Here is a 24,430-nt window from a genome sequence, read left to right on the forward strand (position 1 = left end):
CTGTGGAATTCACTGCCTCAGAGACCTGTGGAAGCTGGGACATTAAATAAATTTAAGACAGTGACAGACAGTTTCTTATCCAATTAAGGGAATAAGGGGTTATGGGGAGCGGGCAGGAAAGTGGACCCGAGTCCTTGATCATAGAAACATAGAAAGATCGAAAATAGGTGCAGGAGTAGGCCATTCGGCCCTTCGAGCCTGCACCATTATTCAATATGATCATGGCTGATCATTTTTGCAACTTCAGTACCCCATTCCTGCTTTCTCTCCATACCCCTTGATCGCTTTAGCCGAAAGGACAACATCTAACTCTCTTTTGAATATATCTAACAAACTGGCCTCAACAACTTTCTGTGGTAGAGAATTCCACAGGTTCATAATTCTCTGAGTGAAGAGGTTTCTCCTCATCTCGGGCCTAAGTGGCTTACCCCTTATCCTTAGACTGTGACCCCTGGTTCTGAACTTCCCCAACATCGGGAACATTCTTCCTGCATCTAACCTGTCCAATCCCGTCAGAATTTTATATGTTTCTATGAGATCCCCTCGCATTCTTCTACATTCCAGTGAATATAAGCCTAGTCGATCCAGTCTTTCTTCATATGTCAGTCCTGCCATCCCTGGAATCAGTCTGGTGAACCTTCGCTGCATTCCCTCAATAGCAAGAATGTCCTTCCTCAGATTAGGAGACCAAAACTGTACACAATATTCAAGGTGTGGCCTCACCAAGGCCCTGTACAATGGCAGTAAGACCTCCCTGCTCCTATACTCAAATCCTCTCGCTATGAAGGCCAACTTGCCTTCTTCACCGCCTGCTGTGCCTGCATGCCAACTTTCAATGACTGATGTACCATGGCACCCAGGTCTCGTTGCACCTCCCCTTTTCCTAATCTGCCGCCATTCAAATAATATTCTGCCTTCATGTTTTTGCCACCAAAGTGGATAACCTCACATTTATCCACATTATACTGCATCTGCCATGCATTTGCGCACTCACCTAAACTGTCCAAATCACCCTGCAGCCTCTTAGCATCCTCCTCGCAGCTCACATTGCCACCCAGTTTAGTGTCATCTGCAAACTTGGAGATATTACACTCAATCCCTTCATCCAAATCATTAATATATATTGTAAAGAGCTGGGGTCCCAGCACTGAGCCCTGCGGCACTCCACTAGTCACTGCCTCCCATTCCGAAAAGAACCCGTTTATCCCGACTCTCTGCTTCCTGTCTGCCAACCAATTCTCTATCCACGCCAATATATTACCCCCAATACCATGTGCTTTGATTTGCACACCAATCTCTTATGTGGGACCTTGTCAAAGGCCTTTTGAAAGTCCAAATACACAACATCCATTGGTTCTCCCTTGCCCACTCTATTAGTTACATCCTCAAAAAATTCCAGAAGATTTGTCAAACATGATTTCCCTTTCCTAAATCCATGCTGACTTGGGCCGATCTGGTCACTGCTTTCCAAATGCGCTATTATTTCATCCTTAATAATTGATTCCAACATTTTCCCCACTACTGATGTCAGGCTAACCGGTCTATAATTACCTGTTTTCTTTCTCCCTCCTTTTTTAAGAAGTGGTGTTACATTAGCTACCCTCCAGTCCATAGGAACTGCTCCAGAGTCGATAGACTGTTGAAAAATAATCACCAATGCATCCACTATTTCTAGGGCCACTTCCCTAACCATTTGTTCTGCCATCATCCCCCTCCAATGAAGCAGCGCCTGAGGAGCAGGTCGGCAAGGTGGCTTGGAGTTGGGAGGGGAAGGGGAAGGGGTAGAGGTGGGGAGGAGAAGCGGGATAGGGAGGGTGGAAAGGAAAGTAAGGTGCAAGGCCGCAGGAGTTGTATTGGTCACAGTATTTTTATGTTGTTGTTCTTTTGTTGGGCGGTTTGGGGGAAGGGGGAGGGGGGTACCTTGTTTTTTTTGTATTTGTGTTAACCTTGTTGCGCATTGTCTCAGATAGCTGCACCGTTACACACTGATGATTCCTTAACATGAAAGGGTATAATTACACTTAACTTCAATCAACTTAAACTTTAATTGTCACCAAGGTAATGCACACCATTCATCTATGAACTGCAGACACAGCAGTCCTGCAGTTTTGTAAATACCATCAACTTTATTTCAAGTAAAGCGCTCATTAATGAGCTGCTGACTTAAGAGTCTTGCAGCTATGTAGACTCCACGGGCCCTTTCCTGCGGTCTAGTCGGGGGCGGGGGCATGGTTTCATTGTCGGCCTGATTGTCTGCCTGGAGGTCTGCGTCCACCTCCTCGACCTCCTCTTCCTCTCTCTCTTGAGGTGGATCGGCAGTCCCTTCTGGCAATTCTGTCCGCTCCTGATAGCCAGGTTGTGCAACATGCAGCACACCACCACGAATTGAGCGATCTGTTCAGCGTGGTAATGTAACTCGCCTTCTGAGTGGTCCAGCCATCGAAAGCACTGCTTAAGCACTCCAATGGTATTCTTGACGATATTGCATGTGGCTCTGAGGCTCTCGTTGTATCGCTTCTCAGCTTCTGTCTGGGTGTTACGCAGAGGGGTCATCAGCCAGGTGGCGAGGCCATATCCTTTGTCACCAAGCATCCAGCATTGACATTGTGGCTGACTGGTAAACATGTCAGATACAGCGCTCTCACACATGGATGCTGCCTGGAAATTTAGCATTTACTGCTATTATAATTTGCTGGTGGTCGACAACGAGTTGCACATTCAGGGAGTGGAATCCCTTTTGGTTCCGAAAAACCTCTGCATCCTGAAAAGGTGCTCGCATGGCGATGTGCGTACAGTCTATTGCCCCCTGCACCTTGGGGAAGTTTGTAATTCTGGAGAATCCTAGAGCCCTCTCAGTCTGTGCCTCCCTGGTCATAGGGAAGCTGATAAAGTCCATCCTGCATGCGTAAAGGGCTTCAGTCACCTGTCAAATGCAGCAATGTGTGGCATGCTGAGATACACAAAATAGCACATATGTCGCCAGCTGAGGCCTGAAAGGAACCCGATGCGTAGAAGGCAAGTGCCGCAGTGACCTTGACCTCGACGGACAAGGTCACTGCGGTCCTGATGGTGCTGGCAGGCTGCAGATCTCCCCTGATGAGCTGGCATATTTCACTGATAACCTCTTTCCGGAAGCGCAATCTGCTAAAGCATGTATTATCGGACAAATTCAGGTAAGACCGCTTCTCCCTGTAAGGTGCGTGGGGTGTAAGTTCTCGTCCTCCTCAGCAGTCTGCTACTTCTTTGATTGGGCATATAATGCTCTTGACTATACCTTCTGCCATCTCTAGTCTGCAGCATGTGCGTAGTCATCAAGATAGGCGTGGATTTACAGGCCCCATTACAATAACTATCAGTATTATACCTATTGTTCACAAACAATAGATTTTCACACTAAAGCACCTCAAATAAATTCAAATTGTCCACAGTATGATAAGATGTTTGTTCAGATGTTCAAATCACCTTAAAAATAACTCCAGGAGTACATCAAAACTCCCCAGAAGTTGAAGCAGCCTTTTATATGAACTGACCTCCGATTTACAAAATGGCGTCCATAGCGCTGGGTTTAATTCAGGTGAGAGCAACTTTTTCTCAGCGGGTTTTTCGGTGAGCGATATTTTCGGCGCTATGTGGGCGAGGTGCCGAAAGTAACGCTCGGCGATATCATGGGCGTTAGTTTCACCCATTCTGATCTTTACAGCAGAAAAAAGTAGGCTGGCGGTATTATTAATTCTCAGCATTAAGTACATGCTGAAAGTAACACTGGGTAATATGTGAGTGATACATGGGCGTTAGTTTCCATTTTGTTGCTAAATGAGCGATATCTGGGCATTATACCTCATCTCAGCGTTAAAATGGACATTAAGTGGGCGGTATCGATGCAAAAATAATAGAAAGTCTAGCCCCATATTCTTTATTCTCCCAGTATCCAACCGTGACCTTGTGGCTGACTCTTAAACAGGTCAGAGACAGTGCTCTCACACAAGATGTGCGCATCATGGATGCTGCCTGGAAAATTTGCATTGTGATTATTTGCTTGTGGTCGACAACAAGCTGCACCTTCAGGGAGTGGAATCCCTTTCAGTTCCAAAACACCTCTGCATCCTGTAGGGTGATGTGTGTACAGTCTCTTGCTCCCTGCACCTTGGGGAAGTTTGCTATTCTCGAGAAACCCAAAGCCCTCTCAGTCTGTGGTCATAGGGAAGCTTATAAAGTCCATCCTGCATATGTAAAGGGCTTCAGTCAGCTGTCAAATGGAGCAAAGTGTGGCGTGCTGCGAGATACTGCAAATGTCGCCAGCTGACACCTGAATGGAGCCCAATGCATAGAACGAAAGTGCCACAGTAACCTTAACCTCAATGGACAGTGCGGTCCTGATGGTGCTGGTAGGCTGCAGATCTCCCTTAATTAGCTGGCATATCTCACTGATGTTCTCCTTTCAGAAGCACAGCCTCCTAACGCACGTGTTATCCGGCAAGTCCAGGTCTGATCGCTTTTCCCTATAAATGCGTTGGGTGTAACGTCTCTTCCTCCACAGCAGTCTGCCATCTCTTTGATTGGGCACATAATGCTCTTCAATATATCTTCTCCCATCTCTAGTCTTCAGCATGTGATTAGTGACCAATACTGGTTGAGAAATTACAGGCCCCATCACTATAAATTGGTATAAATGCCCTTAATTTGTCCTCAACAGAAACAAATGATTGTCAAGAGTCAAAAAGGCCCTTAAAATCACTCACAAATTGATTCTCTTCATAAGCATTTGAAGCAGCCTTTCAGTACAGATCCTCCAACTTTTAAAATGGTGTCCATAGTGCCGAGTACTGCCGAGTAGTGTCGACTTAAGGTCAGGTGAGTGCAGCTGTTTCTCAGCGACTTTTTCGGCCAGCGATCATTTCAACGAAGTGTGGGCGAAATGCCGAAAGTAGCGGTCGGCGATAATCTGGGCGCTAATCGGGCGCAAGTTTCCATTTTCAGCACTACTCTTGGTCTTGCACGCGGATGACGTCATATTTTTTTTTAAACTTAGGCCGGGCAATGCAGCATATTCATGTGTGCCGAAAGTTGGTCCGGTGATAAATGGGCGATAATTGGGCGCTAGTTTCCATTTTGTAGCAAAAATGGGCGATAGCCTGAATCTCAGCGCTTATATGCGTGCTGTATCACCAAAAACTGCATTTTTAGCTCACGAAGTTTAAATCCATATTTTTATTAACGTCATATATTCAAAATACCAATACTAATAAGGGATTGGATTTTCAGTTGCCGGACGCCTCAGTTAGTGGCCAGAGGGGGGGGGTTAATGGAAGAATAAGAGGTTACCAACCAGGTGCACAACTTTTAGCACCCCGACCAAAAATTCATTAGAAGCTCACAGGGGGCGCAAACCAGTAGCGCCTGGCTGCTGACGATCAGTGCGATCAGTCGTGGTGCTTGTTTTCCGGTCGGGAAATTCGGTGCGGCCGCCTCATTTAGCGCCCGCCAAGAACAACATCTGGAAAAACAGTTGGTACAGGCTTGCAGAGTCGTTAGCTGGTGCCTACTTAAAGGGAAGAGAAAGTGCTTCCCTCGGAGGTCATAATCAGTGCAACGTTTACACACAGCACGGTGCGTGAGCCACCGCGATTGCATCGGCAGACAGACATAGCAGTGCAGGTTGAAAACAAGTGATTTTGAAAAATTTAATGGGGACTTTACTATGCCGCGCTTTTAAGACTCGGCTTTTCCCGGGATCTGATTCGGAGTTCCGTGCATGCGCAATGGGTCCACCAAATTCACCGACCAAAATTTAATTGAGGACCCTCCAGCTCTGCTGTGCAACAGCTGATTTGACACCCCTGTCAGCTTATCGCACAATTCTGATGAATTTCTGGGCAGGAGGCGCAAACTTTTTCAAGACTCTAAAGGTACCGCTCCACCTGGGTTACCGCCTCAAATGAGGCGCAGCCGAATTTCCACCTCTAGATGTTCTAATTTAAGATTTCGCCATTAATGAGGCAACAGCATCAAAAACAGCCTTTTACAAACCTCCAGACACAAATAAATCAAATAAGACAAAGCAGTGAATAAGAAATATAAGCACAATTCGATGGAGTTGCCTCAGCATCAAGGGCACAGGGGTTGTAAATGACCACTGGAAATTAATTCTAAACACAATTATAACATAATGAGTTCACAGGTCTTCTACATAAGGCTCAATTTTACCGAGTGATTTGCTCCATTTTTTGGAGCAGACCACTTTTTTTGGCCAAAGTTAAAAAAATCACAGTTTCCCCGATCAATTTGCACCAGCGGAACTCACTTCGTTACGATTTTTTTCGTTAATTTTTTTTTCAGCCAAAGGGGGTGTAACCTGCCGCGCCAATTTTGGCCATTTAGGGAAGTTTGGCCAGCTGAGAGTCACTCCAGTTCTTCTTAGGCGAGCATATGTGACCTCTACAGAAGAATCTTCTGGAGAGTTAAAGAAATCGGCACAGGTAAGGAAATCGGCGCAGGTAAGTGCAGCAGATGCCCAGACAGCAGCACTAGGAGAGGTACGAGAGAGGAGGAAGAGAAGGGGAGAAGCCTTTCGGTATAGTTAGGTGTGGGTACCGGGAGGCAGGGGGCCATTCGGCCAGGGCTAGGGATGGGGGAGCGGACCGGGAGGCCATTCGGCCAGGGCAAGAGGTGAGGAGCGGGATCAGCAAGCCACTCAGGGCTAGGGGCGGGGAGCGGACTGGGAGGTCACTCGGCCAGGGCTAGAGATGGGGGTGTGGGACCAGAAAGCCATTCGGGGCTAGGGATGGCGGGGAAGCGGACTGGGAGACATTTCGGCCTGGGATGGGGCGGGGATCGGCACCGGCATCGGTAGTGGGAGTGGGAGACACTTTAATAATTGGATGTGTTGTTGCAATGTATTTTAATGTGTTGCGAGCTGGCTGTATGGAATTGGGGGTAGTGTGCTGACGTGGATTGAGAACTGGTTGACAGACAGGAAGCAAAGAGTAGGAGTAAATGGGTACTTTTCAGAATGGCAGGTGGTGACTAGTGGGGTACCGCAAGGTTCTGTGCTGGGGCCCCAGCTGTTTACATTGTACATTAATGATTTAGACGAGGGGATTAAATGTAGTATCTCCAAATTTGCGGATGACACTAAGTTGGGTGGCAGTGTGAGCTGCGAGGAGGATGCTATGAGGCTGCAGAGTGACTTGGATAGGTTAGGTGAGTGGGCAAATGCATGGCAGATAAAGTATAATGTGGATAAATGTGAGGTTATCCACTTTGGTGGTAAAAACAGAGAGACAGACTATTATCTGAATGGTGACAGATTAGGAAAAGGGGAGGTGCAACGAGACCTGGTGTCATGGTACATCAGTCATTGAAGGTTGGCATGCAGGTACAGCAGGCGGTTAAGAAAGCAAATGGTATGTTGGCCTTCATAGCGAGGGGATTTGAGTACAGGGGCAGGGAGGTGTTGCTACAGTTGTACAGGGCCTTGGTGAGGCCACACTTGGAGTATTGTGCACAGTTTTGGTCTTCTAACTTGAGGAAGGACATTCTTGCTATTGAGGGAGTGCAGCGAAGGTTCACCAGACTGATTCCCGGGATGGCAGGACTGACATATCAAGAAAGATTGGATCAACTGGGCTTGTATTCACTGGAGTTCAGAAGAATGAGAGGGGATCTCATAGAAACGTTTAAAATTCTGACAGGTTAGATGCAGGAAGAATGTTCCCAATGTTGGCGAAGTCCAGAACCAGGGGTCACAGTCTAAGGATAAGGAGAAAGCCATTTAGGACTGAGATGAGGAGAAACTTCTTCACCCAGAGAGTGGTGAACCTGTGTAATTCTCTACCACAGAAAGTTGTTGAGGCCAATTCAGTAAATATATTCAAAAAGGAGTTAGATGTAGTCCTTACTACTAGGGGGATCAAGGGGTATGGTGAGAAAGCAGGAATGGGGTACTGAAGTTGCATGTTCAGCCATGAACTCATTGAATGGCGGTGCAGGCTCGAAGGGCCAAATGGCCTACTCCTGCACCTATTTTCTATGTTTCTATGTACATTTCACTTTCAGCCTCAACCCACATTGTGTCCTTGGTTACCATGGCAACCTGATCTTTTTGGCGCAGATCAAGGCTCCATCCCCAAAACTAAAGGACAGGTTAGACTGCGCCAAAATGAAAAAATCAAACGGGGAAACGTAGAACATTATTTTTTGGCATACTTGGGCCCCCAAAAAATGAGCGTATCTCTTCAAATACGCCAAAAAAAGCTTTGGGGAAAATTGAGCCCAAAAATTGCTGGGAAGACTTAATTGTATTTAATAGTAAGATCAATGACGTTGTGGCATGTAATAGTAGCTTCAAAATCATTATCTGCAGTCAGATCTGTGTACTGTTTAATGCTGATTATCTTATTTGTATGTTTACTCTTTCAAACAACCCTACACTGAAACCAAACTTCGTGTACAGCAATTATAGAGGCAAAATAATTTAAGTCTACTTTGTTTGAAAAGCAGTTTTCTGTGTTATGAATATTTAATTAAGCATCTAGCACCTATGCTGCCTATTATAACAAAGGTAGCTTAAAAGACATAATTATTGGCCCTGAAATTCTGGCCTCCCCTGGTCTATACGGAGTTTCTACAGACCTGGGAAGGCATCGGAAAAGCCGTTTTTCAGCGCACAATGCGCATACACTGAAAACCGGCTTGACAGATCCTCCGCATCTTGGGAGCGAGGACATTTGCATGGGCAAGATTGCAGGATTTACCCATATCTTGCCCAGCAAATGTCTTCAAAACTCTTGCGCCTGATAAAGCTGGGTGGTGGTGTGAGCTGTGAGGAGGATGCTAAGAGGCTGCAGGGTGACTTGGACAGGTTAGGTGAGTGGGCAAATCATGGCAGATACAGTATAATGTAGATAAATGTGAGGTTATCCACTTTGGTGGCAAAAACAGGAAGGCAGAATATTATCTGAATGGTGACAGATTAGGAAAAGGGGAGGTGCAACGAGACCTGGGTGTCATGGTACATCAGTCATTGAAAGTTGGCATGTAGGTACAGCAGGCGGTGAAGGCGGCAAATAGCATGTTGGCCTTCATAGCTAGGGGATTTGAGTATAGGAGCAGGGATGTCTTACTGCAGTTGTACAGGGCCTTGGTGAGGCCACACCTTGAATATTGTGTACAGTTTTGGTCTCCTAATCTGAGGAAGGACATTCTTGCTCTGAGGGAGTGCAGCGAAGGTTCACCAGACTGATTCCCGGGATGGCAGGACTGACATATGAAGAAAGACTGGATCGACTAGGCTTATATTCACTGGAATTTAGAAGAATGAAAGGGGATCTCATAGAAACACATAAAATTCTGACGGGATTGGACAGGTTAGATGTAGGAAGAATGTTCCCGATGTTGGCGAAGTCCAGAACCAGGGGTCACAGTCTAAGGATAAGGGGTAAGCCATTTAGGACCGAGATGAGAAGAAACTTCTTCACCCAGAGAATTGTGAACCTGTGGAATTCTCTACCACAGAAAGTTGTTGAGGCCAGTTTGTTCGATATATTCAAAAGGGAGTTTGATGTGGCCCTTACGACTAAAGGGATCAAGGGGTTATGGAGTGAAAGCAGGAATGGTGTACTGAAGTTGCATGATCAGCCATGATCATATTGAATGGTGGTGCAGGTGCGAAGGGCCAAATGGCCTACTCCTGCACCTATTTACTATATTTCCATAGCCTACCTTTACAGGCGTAAGAGTTTTAAAACACACAAAAACATCGTAAAATAAAAATGTTAAAACTCATTTCATTGTTAAAAATCCTCTCCACTATGGTAAGTTTATTTCAAACCATAATTTAAAAAACTTTTTAAAAATCGTAAAAATATAGATTTTTTTTTAATACACAAATGACTTTAATTTAAATTCATAAAAATATGTTGAGCATTTTTTCCATCTTTTATTATTGGTTATGTGTGTTTTGGGGGCTATTTCTCATTTATATTATGAATGAGAATATATTATACCTGTTTGGCTGCCCAGAGCCATGTAACTTCAGCTCCAGGCCTGCGCATGTCCCGACATTACACGCGCTGCGACGCACAGTCAGGCGAGGCCTCAGGACCGGGATCTCACGTGGGCACAGCAGCTTCAGCTAGGTGCGCTTCTTTTTCCGAGAATCCAGTCGAATGCCCGCGGGAAGGAGAAACGGGGATTTCTGGGCCAATTTGGTTCTTGCTGCGCCAATGGCTCTGAGCCGTATAGACCAATGGGGCTGGATTTTCAGGTCGTTTGCGCACCGGGTTTTGCCGGGTTTTGACCCTCTGTGACGAAAAACGGAGCGGTGAGGTCTTTTGCATCTGGTCACGATCCACGGTCGATTTTTGCGGTGGCGGCACCACCGGGGAGAGCTGCGCCGGGTGTGCAACTGCTCGCATTGCGACACCGGCAGAGGTTTCGACTCACACCCGACCCGTACGCCCCGAAACGCGCCCCGCGATGACCGCCAGGGGAAACACAGCGGTCCAGCCCTGCTGGCGACGGATAAACTGCAAAAAAGGTAAGTTCCAGAGTTTATTGTTTTATCTTTTTGTAGCGATTTGTGTTGTGGGGGTGTTGGCAATGTTTTTTGAATGTTTTTGTGATTTTTTTTTTTGCCCCCTCCCAAGGCCTATCTTGGAGCGCTCCCGGCCCCGCACTTTAGTTGGCGAGGTTCGTGTTTTTGCACCGTGAAAGGTATACAGTGACGTCCTTGGTGCTGCGCCCTGGCGCAGGGCCCAAATGGTAAAAGTTGCTCCACACAGCGCAAACGTTACCCGGGCGGTAAGTTTCCCGCCCCGCCTCCAATTTCGCCCCGAAAACCGCAAAACCAAAAATCTAGCCCATGAAATCACAGGTATTGATCCTAGTCTGTGGTGAATTAAGTGACCTCAGCCCAGTAATGATAGGAGTGCTATGGATGGCCTTGTGCTCTTGGATAATGAAGGGAAAGTGTATGTGTGGATGCCAGATGAGGAAAGTTTTACGTTCAGCTGTGATGCTCTTCACAATTGAATAGCTCCAAGCGCTGTCACTTAGGTACACTACCAGAGGACAACTACTAGAATTTGATATCCTCACAAAAAGAGAGAAATTTGGACAAAAAGCACAAAATATATATTGCAATTTTTTTTAAGAATATTTAAGAAAAAAATTAACAATTTTCTTTTTAAAGACCTGCAGCTGAACAAAACAAGTTAGTGTTTTTAATCATTTTCAGCTTTGATTTAAACAAATGTTCTGACATCCTACGCCCTTATTTACAAATCAGCCCAAACCTCCCTCTCTTGCTGTATTCTGAAGAACTCAAAAAACAGGTTCTGAAATGGTGGGCAGCCTATTACCTCTGACACTAAACCAATAGTTGTCAGGTGAACAAAGAATGCACTTCTGAACCACTTTCAATTGTGGTGGAGTATGATTACGCATTCAATTTCAATGTTACTATGTCTTCTTGATCATTGATTACTAAAAGTCTAGCAAGGTGTACATGAGAGTCTGTGTCACAAAGAAGTGGTAACTTGCTGCTGTCCGAATATACCACCATTTTATGGTAATCAAAGGCCTTCCAAGCTTCGGTTACTGTAGGAATTAAACAACTTACTGTATTCAATTTACGTTGATGTATGAAATGCAAACTGCAACACTATGTAGTATCTTCTGATGTTAGGAATGAGGGTCACCAAAACATCAATAATTATATTGGGCTGAGAAGCTAGCCCAGGACCAAGACAAAGATGAAACGTGGGAGAATTCATTACACTTTGGTAAATATAAAATCTAGGCTCCATTTCCCTGTTATAGAATCATAGAAATTTACAGCACGGAAGGAGAACATTTCGGCCCATCGTGTCCGCACCGTCCGACAAAGAGCTATCCAGCCTAATCCTACTTTCCAGCTCTTGGTTCGTAGCCCTGTAGGTTACGGCACTTCAAGTGCACAGCCAAGTACTTTTTAAATGTGATGAGGGTTTCTGTCTCTACCACCCTTTCAGGCAGTAAATTCCAGACCCACACCACCCTCCTGGTGAATAAATTTCCCCTCAAATCCTCTCTAAACTTCCTACCAATTATGATAAATCTATGTTCTTGACCCTTCTGCTAAGGGAAATAGGTCCTTCCTATTCACTCTAACTCGGCCCCTCATAATTTTATACACCTCAATAAGGTCTCCCCCTCAGCCTCCTCTGTCCCAAAGAAAACAACCCCAGCCTATCCAATCTCATAGCTAAACTTCTCCAGTCCAGGCAACATCCTCGTATATTTCCTCTGTACCCTCTCTAGTGCAAACACATCGTTCCTGTAATGTGACCAGAACTACACGCAGTGCTCCAGCTGTAGCCTAACTAGTGTTTTATACAGTTCAAGCATACCATCCCTGTTCTTGTATTCTATGCCTCGGCTAATAAAGGCAAGCATTCTGTATGCCTTCTTAACCACCTAGCCAGCTACCTTCAGGGATCTGTGGACATGCACTCCAAAGTCCCTTTATTCCACTATACTTCTCAGTGTCCTTCCATTTAATGTGTATGCCCTTGCCTTATTAGCCCTCCCTAAATGCATTACCTCACACTTCTCCGGATTCAATTCCATTTGCCAGTGTTCTACCCACCTTACTAGTTCATTGATATCTTCCTGCAGTCTACGGCTTTTTTCTTCATTATCCACCACACAGCCGATTTTAGTATCATCTGCAAACTTCTTAATCATACCCCCACATTCAAGTCTAGATCACTGATATATACCACAAAAAGCAAGGACTAATACTGAGCCCTGCGGAACCCCACTGGAAACAGCCTTTCAGTCACAAAAACGCCATCAACCTTTGCTTTCTGCCTCTGAGCCAATTATGGATCCAACTTGCCACTTTGCCCTGAATCCCATGGGCTTTTACTTTTGTGACCAGTCTGCCATGTGGGACCTTATCAAAAGCCTTGTTGCTACAAAATGATTTCCAGAGTCCAGAGCGAAGCAGTGTAAGGTAGCCTGGAGCAGGCAGTCTTACACTGCTTAGGTTTAACACAGCATGGAGTATAGCTCTAGTGTAGTGTGAAAACTGGTTTAAAAAAGCTTAAGGGATCCCTTGAACCTCCAGATTGCTCTTTAAGCTTATTTGAGTTGATTTAAATGTTTCGAGTTAAGGCTCTTCTTTCTAGCAATATAAATTCTCATTAGCATTGGAACCGGTTCTGGGGGAGGTGGGACCAGTACAAACCGGACGGTCTGCACCTGGGCAGGACCGGAACCAATGTCCTAGGGGGAGTGTTTGCTAGTGCTGTTGGGGAGGAGTTAAACTAATATGGCAGGGGGATGGGAACCAATGCAGGGAGACAGAGGGAAACAAAAAGGAGACAAAAACAAAAGACAGAAAGGAGATGAGGAAAAGTGGAGGGCAGAGAAACCCAAGACAAAAAACAAAAAGGGCCACTGTACAGCAAAATTCTAAAAGGACAAAGGGTGTTAAAAAAACAAGCCTGAAGGCTTTGTGTCTTAATGCAAGGAGTATCCATAATAAGGTGGATGAATTAACTGTGCAAATAGATGTTAACAAATATGATGTGATTGGGATTCCGGAGACATGGCTCCAGGATGATCAGGGCTGGGAACTCAACATCCAAGGGTTTTCAACATTCAGGAAGGATAGAATAAAAGGAAAAGGAGGTGGGGTAGCATTGCTGGTTAAAGAGGAGATGAATGCAATAGTTAGAATGGACATTAGCTTGGATGATGTGGAATCTATATGGGTAGAGCTGCAGAACACCAAAGGGCAAAAAACGTTATTGGGAGTTGTGTACAGACCTCCAAACAGTAATAGTGATGTTGGGGAGGGCATCAAACAGGAAATTAGGGGTGCATGCAATAAGGGTGCAGCAGTTATAATGGGTGACTTTAATTTGCACATAGATTGGGCTAACCAAACTGGAAGCAATACGGTAGAGGAGGATTTCCTGGAGTGCATAAGGGATGGTTTTCTAGACCAATATGTCGAGGAACCAACTAGGGGGGAGGCCATCTTGGGGTGTTGTGTAATGAGAGAGGATTAATTAGCAATCCCGTTGTGCGAGGCCCCTTGGGGAAGAGTGACCATAATATGGTAGAATTCTGCATTAGGATGGAGAATGAAACAGTTAATTCAGAGACCAAGGTCCAGAACTTAAAGGAGGGTAACTTTGAAGGTATGAGGCGTGAATTGGCTAGGATTGATTGGCGAATGATACTTAAGGGGTTGACTGTGGATGGGCAATGGCAGACATTTAGAGACCGCATGGATGAACTACAACAATTGTGCATTCCTGTCTGTCGTAAAAATAAAAAGGGAAGGTGGCTCAACCGTGGCTATCAAGGGAAATCAGGGATAGTATTAAAGCCAAGGAAGTGGCATACAAATTGGCCAGAAATAGCAGCGAACCCGGGGACTGGGAGAAATTTAGAACTCAGCAGAGGAGGACAAAGGGTTTGATTAGGGCAGGGAAAATGGAGTACGAGAAGAAGCTTGCAGGGAACATTAAGACGGATTGCAAAAGTTTCTATAGATATGTAAAGAGAAAAAGGTTAGTAAAGACAAATGTAGGTCCCCTGCAGTCAGAATCAGGGGAAGTCATAACGGGGAACAAAGAAATGGCGGACCAATTAAACAAGTACTTTGGTTCGGTATTCACTAAGGAGGACATTAACAACCTTCCTGATATAAGAGGGGTCAGAGGGTCTAGTAACGAGGAGGAACTGAGGGAAATCCTTATTAGTCGGGAAATTGTGTTGGGGAAATTAATGGGATTGAAGGCCGATAAATCCCCAGGGCCTGATGGACTGCATCCCAGAGTACTTAAGGAGGTGGCCTTGGAAATAGCGGATGCATTGACAGTCATTTTCCAACATTCCATTGACTCTGGATCAGTTCCTATCGAGTGGAGGGTAGCCAATGTAACCCCACTTTTTAAAAAAGGAGGGAGAGAGAAAACAGGGAATTATAGACCGGTCAGCCTGACATCGGTAGTGGATAAGATGATGGAATCAATTATTAAGGATGTCATCGCAGCGCATTTGGAAAGAGGTGACATGATAGGTCCAAGTCAGCATGGATTTGTGAAAGGGAAATCATGCTTGACAAATCTTCTAGAATTTTTTGAGGATGTTTCCATTAGAGTGGACAAGGGAGAACCAGTTGATGTGGTATATTTGGACTTTCAGAAGGCTTTCGACAAGGTCCCACACAAGAGATTAATGTGCAAAGTTAAAGCACATGGGATTGGGGGTAGTGTGCTGACATGGATTGAGAACTGGTTGTCAGACAGGAAGCAAAGAGTAGGAGTAAATGGGTACTTTTCAGAATGGCAGGCGGTGACTAGTGGGGTACCGCAAGGTTCTATGCTGGGACCCCAGCTGTTTACATTGTACATTAATGATTTAGACGAGGGGATTAAATGTAGTATCTCCAAATTTGCGGATGACACTAAGTTAGGTGGCAGTGTGAGCTGCGAGGAGGATGCTATGAGGCTGCAGAGCGACTTGGATAGGTTAGGTGAGTGGGCAAATGCATGGCAGATAAAGTATAATGTGGATAAATGTGAGGTTATCCACTTTGGTGGTAAAAACAGAGAGACAGACTATTATCTGAATGGTGACAGATTAGGAAAAGGGGAGGTGCAACGAGACCTGGGTGTCATGGTACATCAGTCATTGAAGGTTGGCATGCAGGTACAGCAGGCGGTTAAGAAAGCAAATGGCATGTTGGCCTTCATAGCGAGGGGATTTGAGTACAGGGGCAGGGAGGTGTTGCTACAGTTGTACAGGGCATTGGTGAGGCCACACCTGGAGTATTGTGTACAGTTTTGGTCTCCTAACCTGAGGAAGGACATTTTTGCTATTGAGGGAGTGCAGCGAAGGTTCACCAGACTGATTCCCGGGATGGCGGGACTGACCAATCAAGAAAGACTGGATCAACTGGGCTTGTATTCACTGGAGTTCAGAAGAATGAGAGGGGACCTCACAGAAACATTTAAAATCCTGATGGGTTTAGACAGGTTAGATGCAGGAAGAATGTTCCCAATGTTGGGGAAGTCCAGAACCAGGGGTCACAGTCAAGCAAGGATAAGGGGTAAGCCATTTAGGACCCAGATGAGGAGGAACTTCTTCACACAGAGAGTGGTGAACCTGTGGAATTGTCTACCACAGAAAGTTGTTGAGGCCAATTCAGTAAATATATTCAAAAAGGAGTTAGATGTAGTCCTTACTACTAAGGGGATCAAGGGGTACGGTGAGAAAGCAGGAATGGGGTACTGAAGTTGCATGTTCAGCCATGGACTCATTGAATGGCGGTGCAGGCTAGAAGGGCCGAATGGCCTGCTCCTGCACCTATTTTCTATGTTTCTATGTTTCTATGTAAGCAGACTGCCTTGCAAGAACCCACAAATACGACATTTGGAAATCAGTGATTTATACAGTCACCAAAATTTAATAAACAGAAGCTCCATCTTTGTTCTCCCTGCTGCTACTTGTTACAGGCCCTTTTCTGTATGATGAACTCTCCAGGCTTCAACCTCTAATCAGTCAATTACAAATTTGCATTGCAAACTTCACCACTTGAGTGCCAGGATGAGGGTTATGAAGTAATTTTTTCTGAAGCAAATTATTTTATATTAAACAAAATTATCAGGGTAATTTCTTTTTGTATTTTTCTCAAGATAAATGTTAATATGAAATGCTGAAGTTTTATTGGTTTCTATTTAAACGGAAATACAATTTATCTTGTTCTTTCTTCTTAACTGGTCATGAAGATGGAGCTGTCTTCATTACAATGTGCAATGACATTGTAAATGCATTTATTTAGATTGTGAAGATTTCCCACAAAATTGGAAATGTGTTCAAAAAGAAGCATTTGCAATTTCACGAGAAATATTAACAAGAGACAATCTCCATCAACAGATTTACAATGCTGCGACACTTAAGAACTAGAGCAATTCTCCCCACCCCCACCACACCGAGGCTCAACTGAATGTCAGAGACATATTAATGGATATTTATATGTATGTGTGTATATATATATATATATATAATTGTATATTTAAAATGTCACTGCACATAGTAACGAGACAGTTCTATCTTCATGACAAGTAAGATAGCGATTGAAATATCCTACTGTGTGCTTTCCATTGACACAATATGTTACAAAGCTCAGGTCCATCAGAACAGTGCAATATTATTTGAATAATTTTCCTCTCATCAATATTCTAACATTTAAGGATTAAAGTTACTCTCAGTGATAGTTCTGTTTGTATTCATATAAATAATTAATTTTATTGCACTCATTCTCCATTTACATTTGATGGATTAATAAATGCATTAAGATAGCACACAGAGGAACTTCGTCGGAATACACTTAACACATATGTTATGAATAATGCTGAGATTAACCCTGCATAGTCTTAGCTGAAGGTGCAACAATATATAAGGAATCAAGGGCAGGGAAATGAGCGGCAGGTCTGGGATTGAAGCAGAGAAAGAGAGAATAACATTTAAGCAAACAAAAATATAATTAAAGATTTTTGTATTCCTCGAGGTGGAAAAATAACTATTTTATAGCAACAAGCCTTGTATCTCACAAATAAGTTCACTAGTCCAGGACTCCAGGCAATGCCAGCTCATTCAGCAACTATATTTTCATTTGGTGCATGAAAAGCATTTCAAAGATTGATCTGATTATATCCTTGATAAGGTCATTTTAGGTTTGAAGTCTGGTGTTTCGATTGATTGAAAACTGGTCTTTGGAGCTGGTTTTCAGCCAATGAAAAACAAACTTACTTTCACTGTCAAAAAGGTACAGTTAGAGCTAGGAGAAGAATCAGTTGAGGTGTTCAAAGATAGATATTTATTTCAAAAGCAAATAAATTGAAGGATCTGGAATAAAATTTGGGAAATGGAATTAAAAAGACCAACTGCCATGACCAACAAATTGATGCAGCAGGTTTGATGGACTGCATGGTCCACTCCTGCTCCAAGGTTTGAATCTTCCATAGTTTTCTGAGTTGATTAAATCACAGGCAAACTTATTTCAATGGTAAATCAATCTACATTCAAGCACCAGGCAAGATTCTCTGTCTTCATTTTGTATAACTTGAAAAAGTTGTTAAACAACAAAAATAATAACACAGTATTAGATGTAGCACTAATGTTATTTCCCAGCAAGACCATTCTTTACATCAAATAACTTTTTCCATTTGGGCAGGCAATACAATCTTAGTCTGAACCTATTTAGAGATACCGAGCGCCTCGGGAAAAGATGTTGCGAATTTTGGTTGCAAAGGGCACTAAGGATGTGACACTGTGAGAGACGTTGTCTGTGTATATCTTGTGCATCACACATCGATTCATTAAAGAGTGGACATGGTAAATTAAAGTGAGGTGACACTCATACAGGTAACTAGCCGTGTAGAGATATACAGAATCAGTATAAACAAGCTGTTGTAATGCTCTGTCTTTATTGATTGAATTTTTTTTGACTTCCTTATAAAGGACTGGCAAGTGCATGTCTGTTTGAATCTCAACGCCGCAAGAGTGAAGAGGTCAGGCGCAGGCAGCGGAAGGAGCGTGCGGCAAATCAGTCCCACCCCTCCCTTCCCCCAATGAATGTCTGTCCCACCTGTGACAGGGTCTGTGGCTCTCGCATTGGACTGTTCAGTCACCAAAGGACTCACTCAAGGAGTGGAAGCAAGTCTTCCTCGATTCCAAGGGACTGCCTATGATGATGATTATTTAGACACACACTATCCAGTCCTTTATAACGGAGTCAGCATTTTTTCTTCCAAACTTCACTGTCTTTGGGGTCCAAGCTATGAACTCTCTCCCACCAGTCTGTGGAAGAGGAAGCTTCTGGCCTAGGTGTCTCCACCACTAACCATACCCCTCTTACGTTGCTGTCTTTTTTTGGGGTGGGTAGAGCATCGACCACAAACAAGCCCTACTGAAAACTACCAGGGAAGGCTGAGGTGTATCCAGCGCCCGGCCTAAATTTCCGCCCTTCCCTGGACTTCCACCTGAGTTCCTTAGGATGTGTGCTGGAAGATCCATGAGATTTTGCCTCCAAATCTCTAAGATGTCTGTATTAAGGTAGTGTAGCAGAAAAAGTAATTTACACACTTACCATCTTCTTCAGTTTGTATAACTATCTCTTTGCTATCTTTCCTTCCTTCTGGATTAACCAATACCAGCCGAAGTTTCACCGTAGTGTACGGATGTAGTCCCCGCAATGTATAGTGAGACGATGTCTGCATCAGTTCTTCTGCTGTATACTCCCGGTGACCAAGCACGTACTGATATTGAACAGTCAAGTTGTAGCTATGGCAACGAGTGACCGCATAACCAAATGGCTCCCAATGAATAGTCAACTGTCGTGATCGGACATCCACAACTTCTGCACTCTGAGGTCCATGCACGGGATCTGTGGACAGGAAAAATAAACATGTATTATAATTAAAAGCCCACAAACCCTTCAAACTGATGTTATATTATATTATAAAGATGAAGTCAGAACTGTACATTAATAAAGTGGAAGAATGTTTCCAAACAGTGAGCAATAGCCATGGAGAGAATTCAGACACTTGGAGAAATGGCATAACCCACCCAATTCAATAAGAACCAGGTTTTTCAACTGCACTTAATTGGAATTTGAATATAAAACTTGTATAATCTTTAACTGGCTAGAAATTAAGTGCTGCATCAAAAATAAACTTCATGGACTTCAACATCTGTGTCTTTTTCTGCTCACATGATGAGTAAATTGAAGGACTATGATTGCTTTTTCACTTCCAATACTTCCAATACAATCTCTTGACTGGGCTTGTTGGTAGACAGATCAGAAAACTTAGCCATTGTTCAAAAGCCACGCCTGTTCTGATATTTTTTTTGCCAAAGGCACAAACAGGCTTCATCGAACCATTAATCTTTTACTGTGCCTTGGTGAGTATGCCTGCATAAATCTAACATCCAACCACTTCACATAGACCTTGGACTTTCAATGCTACAAATCAAACAAAAAAAAGCACATTAATCACAACGTTTCTAAATAATAGATACCTCGCATTGGTTTTTGAGCATGAATTCACTTAAAAGCTGCAATGCATATTTCAAAGCCCCTCAGAAAGAAAGAAAGAAACAAGGAAGGAGGAAAGAGAGAGGAGGAAATAAGTAAGGAAGAGTTACAGAAGATAGGAAAGGAAGAAGGACCATTTATGTAGCATCTTATCACTTCTCTCAGGATATCCCAAATTGATTCATATTCAATTAATTACTTTAAAAAAAAAAACTGCTAGGGTAGAATTTAACTTTCACTGTTGGGCAGATATCTGGGGGAGGTGGATCGGTCACTTACAAAGCGTGCCAATGGACATCTATATGGGGCAGGGGCCTGGCAGTCACCAGGCAGCCACCAATGAATTTTGTGGATTACCCCCTGCTGGTGGCCACACTAGATGTGCCCCCAATGGTGTGGAATATGTGAAAGAAGGACCCTTCCCGACTCCATATAATCTGGTGGAGTCAATCAGTGGCAGAGCCAGTAAGGGATTAGAAAGGTGGGTTCATGAGATCCCCAAACATTTTAAGGTTGGCTGACCATCTCGATTTCCCTCCCAGCAAACTTTGACACCCATCTTCAGCCTTCAGGATCACCCTACAGGGTCTGTGCAGTTCCTGGCTCAACCTTCAGACTAGCTATGTCGGCATTCCCCAGTTCCCTTTCCTGCCAAATTTCGGGTGAATGGCAGAGTTTCCCAGTGGGTGCATCTTTGGCACTTATGCCACCATGTCACCCTCCCCCCACCCACCCCCATGGATCTTTGTGGCCCCATTTTTACAGATTTTATTCCTGATATAGGCAGAGCAAAGATCGCTGATTATTTAAACTTTAACAATTATCGTGCCTTTACCGATATTATGAAAAAGATTGGAGGATGAATGTTTACCCACTACCAACTCCATAAATTAAGCAATTAAAATGGTCCCAGCAGTCAAAGGCATGATAACAGAACTAATCATTTATTTGTTGCTTTAAGAAAATGCCACATCTTCCATAAAATAATTATGTCACTAAGTACAGCAGTAACATAATCTACGCTCAATCAGCTTCAATGATAGTTCTATTCTCTGATTTATTCTGTTAGACGAAACCTGTTGGGACTAACATTGCACACAATAATCATCCAACAGGCAGATGTCTGGCTGACATATGGGTTATTTCAGGGCCTTGTTATTTGGTCCAGACCATCCATTGCATAATTATCGTAGCCAACAGATCCCTGAGTGATCCCTGCTTCCTACTTTAGCTATCATGATGGCCGCTGATTCTGTGACTACCAATATAGTGCTAATTAAGGCTGCAGTATGTACAGTTCTGTACTGTGGACTTGTGCCGACTAAGGAATCGGGCTGAGACTAGAGTTTTTATTTGTAATGCCTATATGGCTTTTGAGTCATCCTATATAAACTAATGAAGTTAAAAGGACCTATTTAGTTCTTGGTGTTTCACAAATATATTGAAGACAAACAGGACATGACACAGTTCAATGTATAATAATCATTTTATGATGCTACTTCAATGTAGTCAAAGCTAAAATGAATTGTTTAATGAATTGCAAGCAGAACAATAACTTGATTTAGGGTTTACAATAACAAAAATTCAAATTGGACAATGCAATACAGTGCAACTCAGTTCAGAATTATAGCAAGGTTCAATTTAATATGGCAGGTTAACAGTTTTCAGCTTTGAGAAATATTGTCCATACTTGGGCAAATTAGTTATTTTCAAATTGACATCATCATCATAGGCAGTCCTCAAGATCGAGGAAGATTTGCTTCCACTCTAAAAGTGAGTTCTTAGGTGACTGTACAGTCCAATACGGGAATTACAGTCTCTGTCACAGATGGGACAGACAGTCGTTGAAGGAAAGGGTGGGTGGGGAGTCTGGTTTGCCACACGCTCCTTGCGCTGCCTGTGCTTGTTTTCTGCATGCTCGAGGTGCTCAGCGCCCTCCCGGATGCTCTTCCTCCACTTAGGGCGGTCTTTGGCCAGGGCCTCCCAGGTGTCGGTGGGGATGTTGCATTTTATCAAGGAGGCTTTGAGGGTATCCTTGAAACGTTTCCTCTGCCCACCTGGGGCTTGCTTGCCATTTAGGAGTTCCAAATAGAGCGCTTGCTTTGGGAGTCACATGTCAGGTATGCGAACAATGTGGCCCACCCAAAGGAGCTGGTCGAGTGTGGTCAGTGCTTTGATGCTGGGGATGTTGGCTGGGGATCGAGGACGCTAACGTTGGTGCGTCTGTCCTCCCAGGGGATTTGCAGGATCTTGCGGAGTCATCGTTGGTGTTATTTCTCCAGTGATTTGAGGTGTCTACTGTATATGGTCCACGTCTCTGAGCCATACAGGATCTTGCGGGTATCACTACAGCCCTTTAGACCATGAGCTTGGTGCCAGATTTGAGGGCCTGATCTTCGAACACTCTCTTCTTCAGGTGGCCGAAGGCTGCGCTGACGGTGTTGAACACTGTCGTCGATGTCTGCCCTTGCTGATAATAGGCTCCCGAGGTATGGAAAGTGGTCCACGTTGTCCAGGGCCGCGCCCTGGATCTTGATGACTGGGGGGGCAGTGCTGTGTGGTGGGGTCAGGTTGGTGGAGGTCCTTTGCCTTAAGGATGTTTAATGTAAGGCCCATGCTTTCGTACGCCTCAGTGAAGATGTTGACTATGACTTGAAGTTCAGCCTCTGAATGTGCGCAGATGCAAGCGTTGTCTGCGTACTGTAGCTCGACGACAGAGGATGGGATGGTCTTGGATCTGGCCTGGAGGCAATGAAGTTTGAACAGGTTCCCACTGGTTCTATAGTTTAGTTATATTATAGTATAGAGAAAAGACATTTAACAATTGAGCTGTTCCTGTTTATGTCTATGCATTAACTGATGTTAATATAAAAAATGTGACATCTTTGATCTGATAGCAGTTGATCTACTTTCCAAAAATTATTTCACCTTTAGTGATGCCCCAGCCTTCAGTGAATCATGTGTAACTCTTGTCTATCTTCAGCGAACACCTTGCCTGTACTTGTAATGTTACCATATATTTCCTTTAACTTGTTGCGGAAACAGTCAAACTGAGTTTTGAACACAGTCTAACATTACTATACGAATACATTTTTCTCCAGACTTCTGAAGTAAAACTCTGAGACTTCTGGTCCTGCTTTTGACTTCTGAAAACTATGAAGTGTTTCAACTGATCATGATTGAGATGTTATTACAGGAAATCTGACCCAACAAATACTCTGACCAAGGTTGAATTTCACATCTGTTCCAGCAATTATTTCTGCAAGACTCTTCAGTCATGGCAATCGCTAACAACTCCATTGCAAGGTAACAAGCTTTGTCAGAGTTTGGGTGGCTCTCTGTTTTTTTCTTTCAGCACTCAAAAGTACTTCACAGTCTCATATAACCAGCAAGTGCTTTTCATTTACCAACTCCTCATGCCCAGATTTTGTGCCGTGAAGAAGGTTTTGTCCAAACATGTAGTGTCTTTTCCTTTTAGGGTTATATCACAGTTTGACAAAAATTTCTGAAACCTTATTAGCAAAACGTTTCTAAAGAAATTAACTCTATTGTCTCAAGTTAGCAACATAGCTTCTTCTATACTCAAGGCCTCTTATAGTTCACGCAGCTAACACCGTGCTCAAACTCATAATCAGCTTTGACTTTTAGCAACAACTGCAGGGCATGTCTTTAACATAGTCTAACAATCAGATTTACATGTGACTTTTTCCTTTAATCTTAGCTGACTTTCCCTCATGTCCATCTAATAAGTGGGGGAAGTGAAAGATCGTACGGAGGGGTCAGAGATTGTCGGGGAGCAGGGGGGGATCAGACATAGCACTATGTCAGAGATTGACGGGGAGGGGTTCAGAGATCACGTGGAGGTCAGAGATCGTTGGGGGAATCAGAGATCATGGGAGGTCAGAAATTGCTGGGGGAGTCACAGATCACGAGGTCAGAGGTCACGGTGCAGTCAGAGATCACCGGGAGGTCAGAGATCAAGAGGGTGTGGTTGGAAGATCAAGGGGGTTTGGAGATCATGGGGGTTTGGAGGACGGGGATCGCGGGGAAGGGGGATATCGCAGATCACAGGGCAGTATAGAATTAAGCATGTTGGGCCTGGAGGAAAAGCACCTGCTCCTCCTGGCGCACTAGCAGTGCTGTAAATGCATATACTGGGGTACTTTATAGATTCCATCCTTCTAGCCTCCCATTGCCTGCTGGCATTCCTGAGCCCTGATGCATGTGCAGATGCCAGATGTTGCTATCAGTTTTCCCCAGTAATAATGGCAAACGCTGACAGCCTCATTGTTATTAGCACTGCAAAATCCAGGCCATGAGTACTTTTGA

General features: G+C 44.1%; 1 protein-coding gene across 3 annotated transcripts in view; it reads right to left on the reverse strand.

The window, feature by feature from the left end:
• Positions 1-24,430, reverse strand: part of ptprt (protein tyrosine phosphatase receptor type T) — a 1,564,838-nt gene that overhangs the window by 493,322 nt on the left and 1,047,086 nt on the right. For all 3 annotated transcript variants that reach the window (XM_070896216.1, XM_070896215.1, XM_070896217.1), the window contains exon 8: positions 19,154-19,450. In XM_070896216.1, coding sequence (XP_070752317.1) covers positions 19,154-19,450 — 297 coding nt within the window. The remainder of the gene's footprint in view (positions 1-19,153; positions 19,451-24,430) is intronic.

The sequence above is a fragment of the Pristiophorus japonicus genome, chromosome 12 (assembly GCF_044704955.1).
Source record: "Pristiophorus japonicus isolate sPriJap1 chromosome 12, sPriJap1.hap1, whole genome shotgun sequence".
NCBI classification, from domain to species: Eukaryota; Metazoa; Chordata; class Chondrichthyes; family Pristiophoridae; genus Pristiophorus; species Pristiophorus japonicus.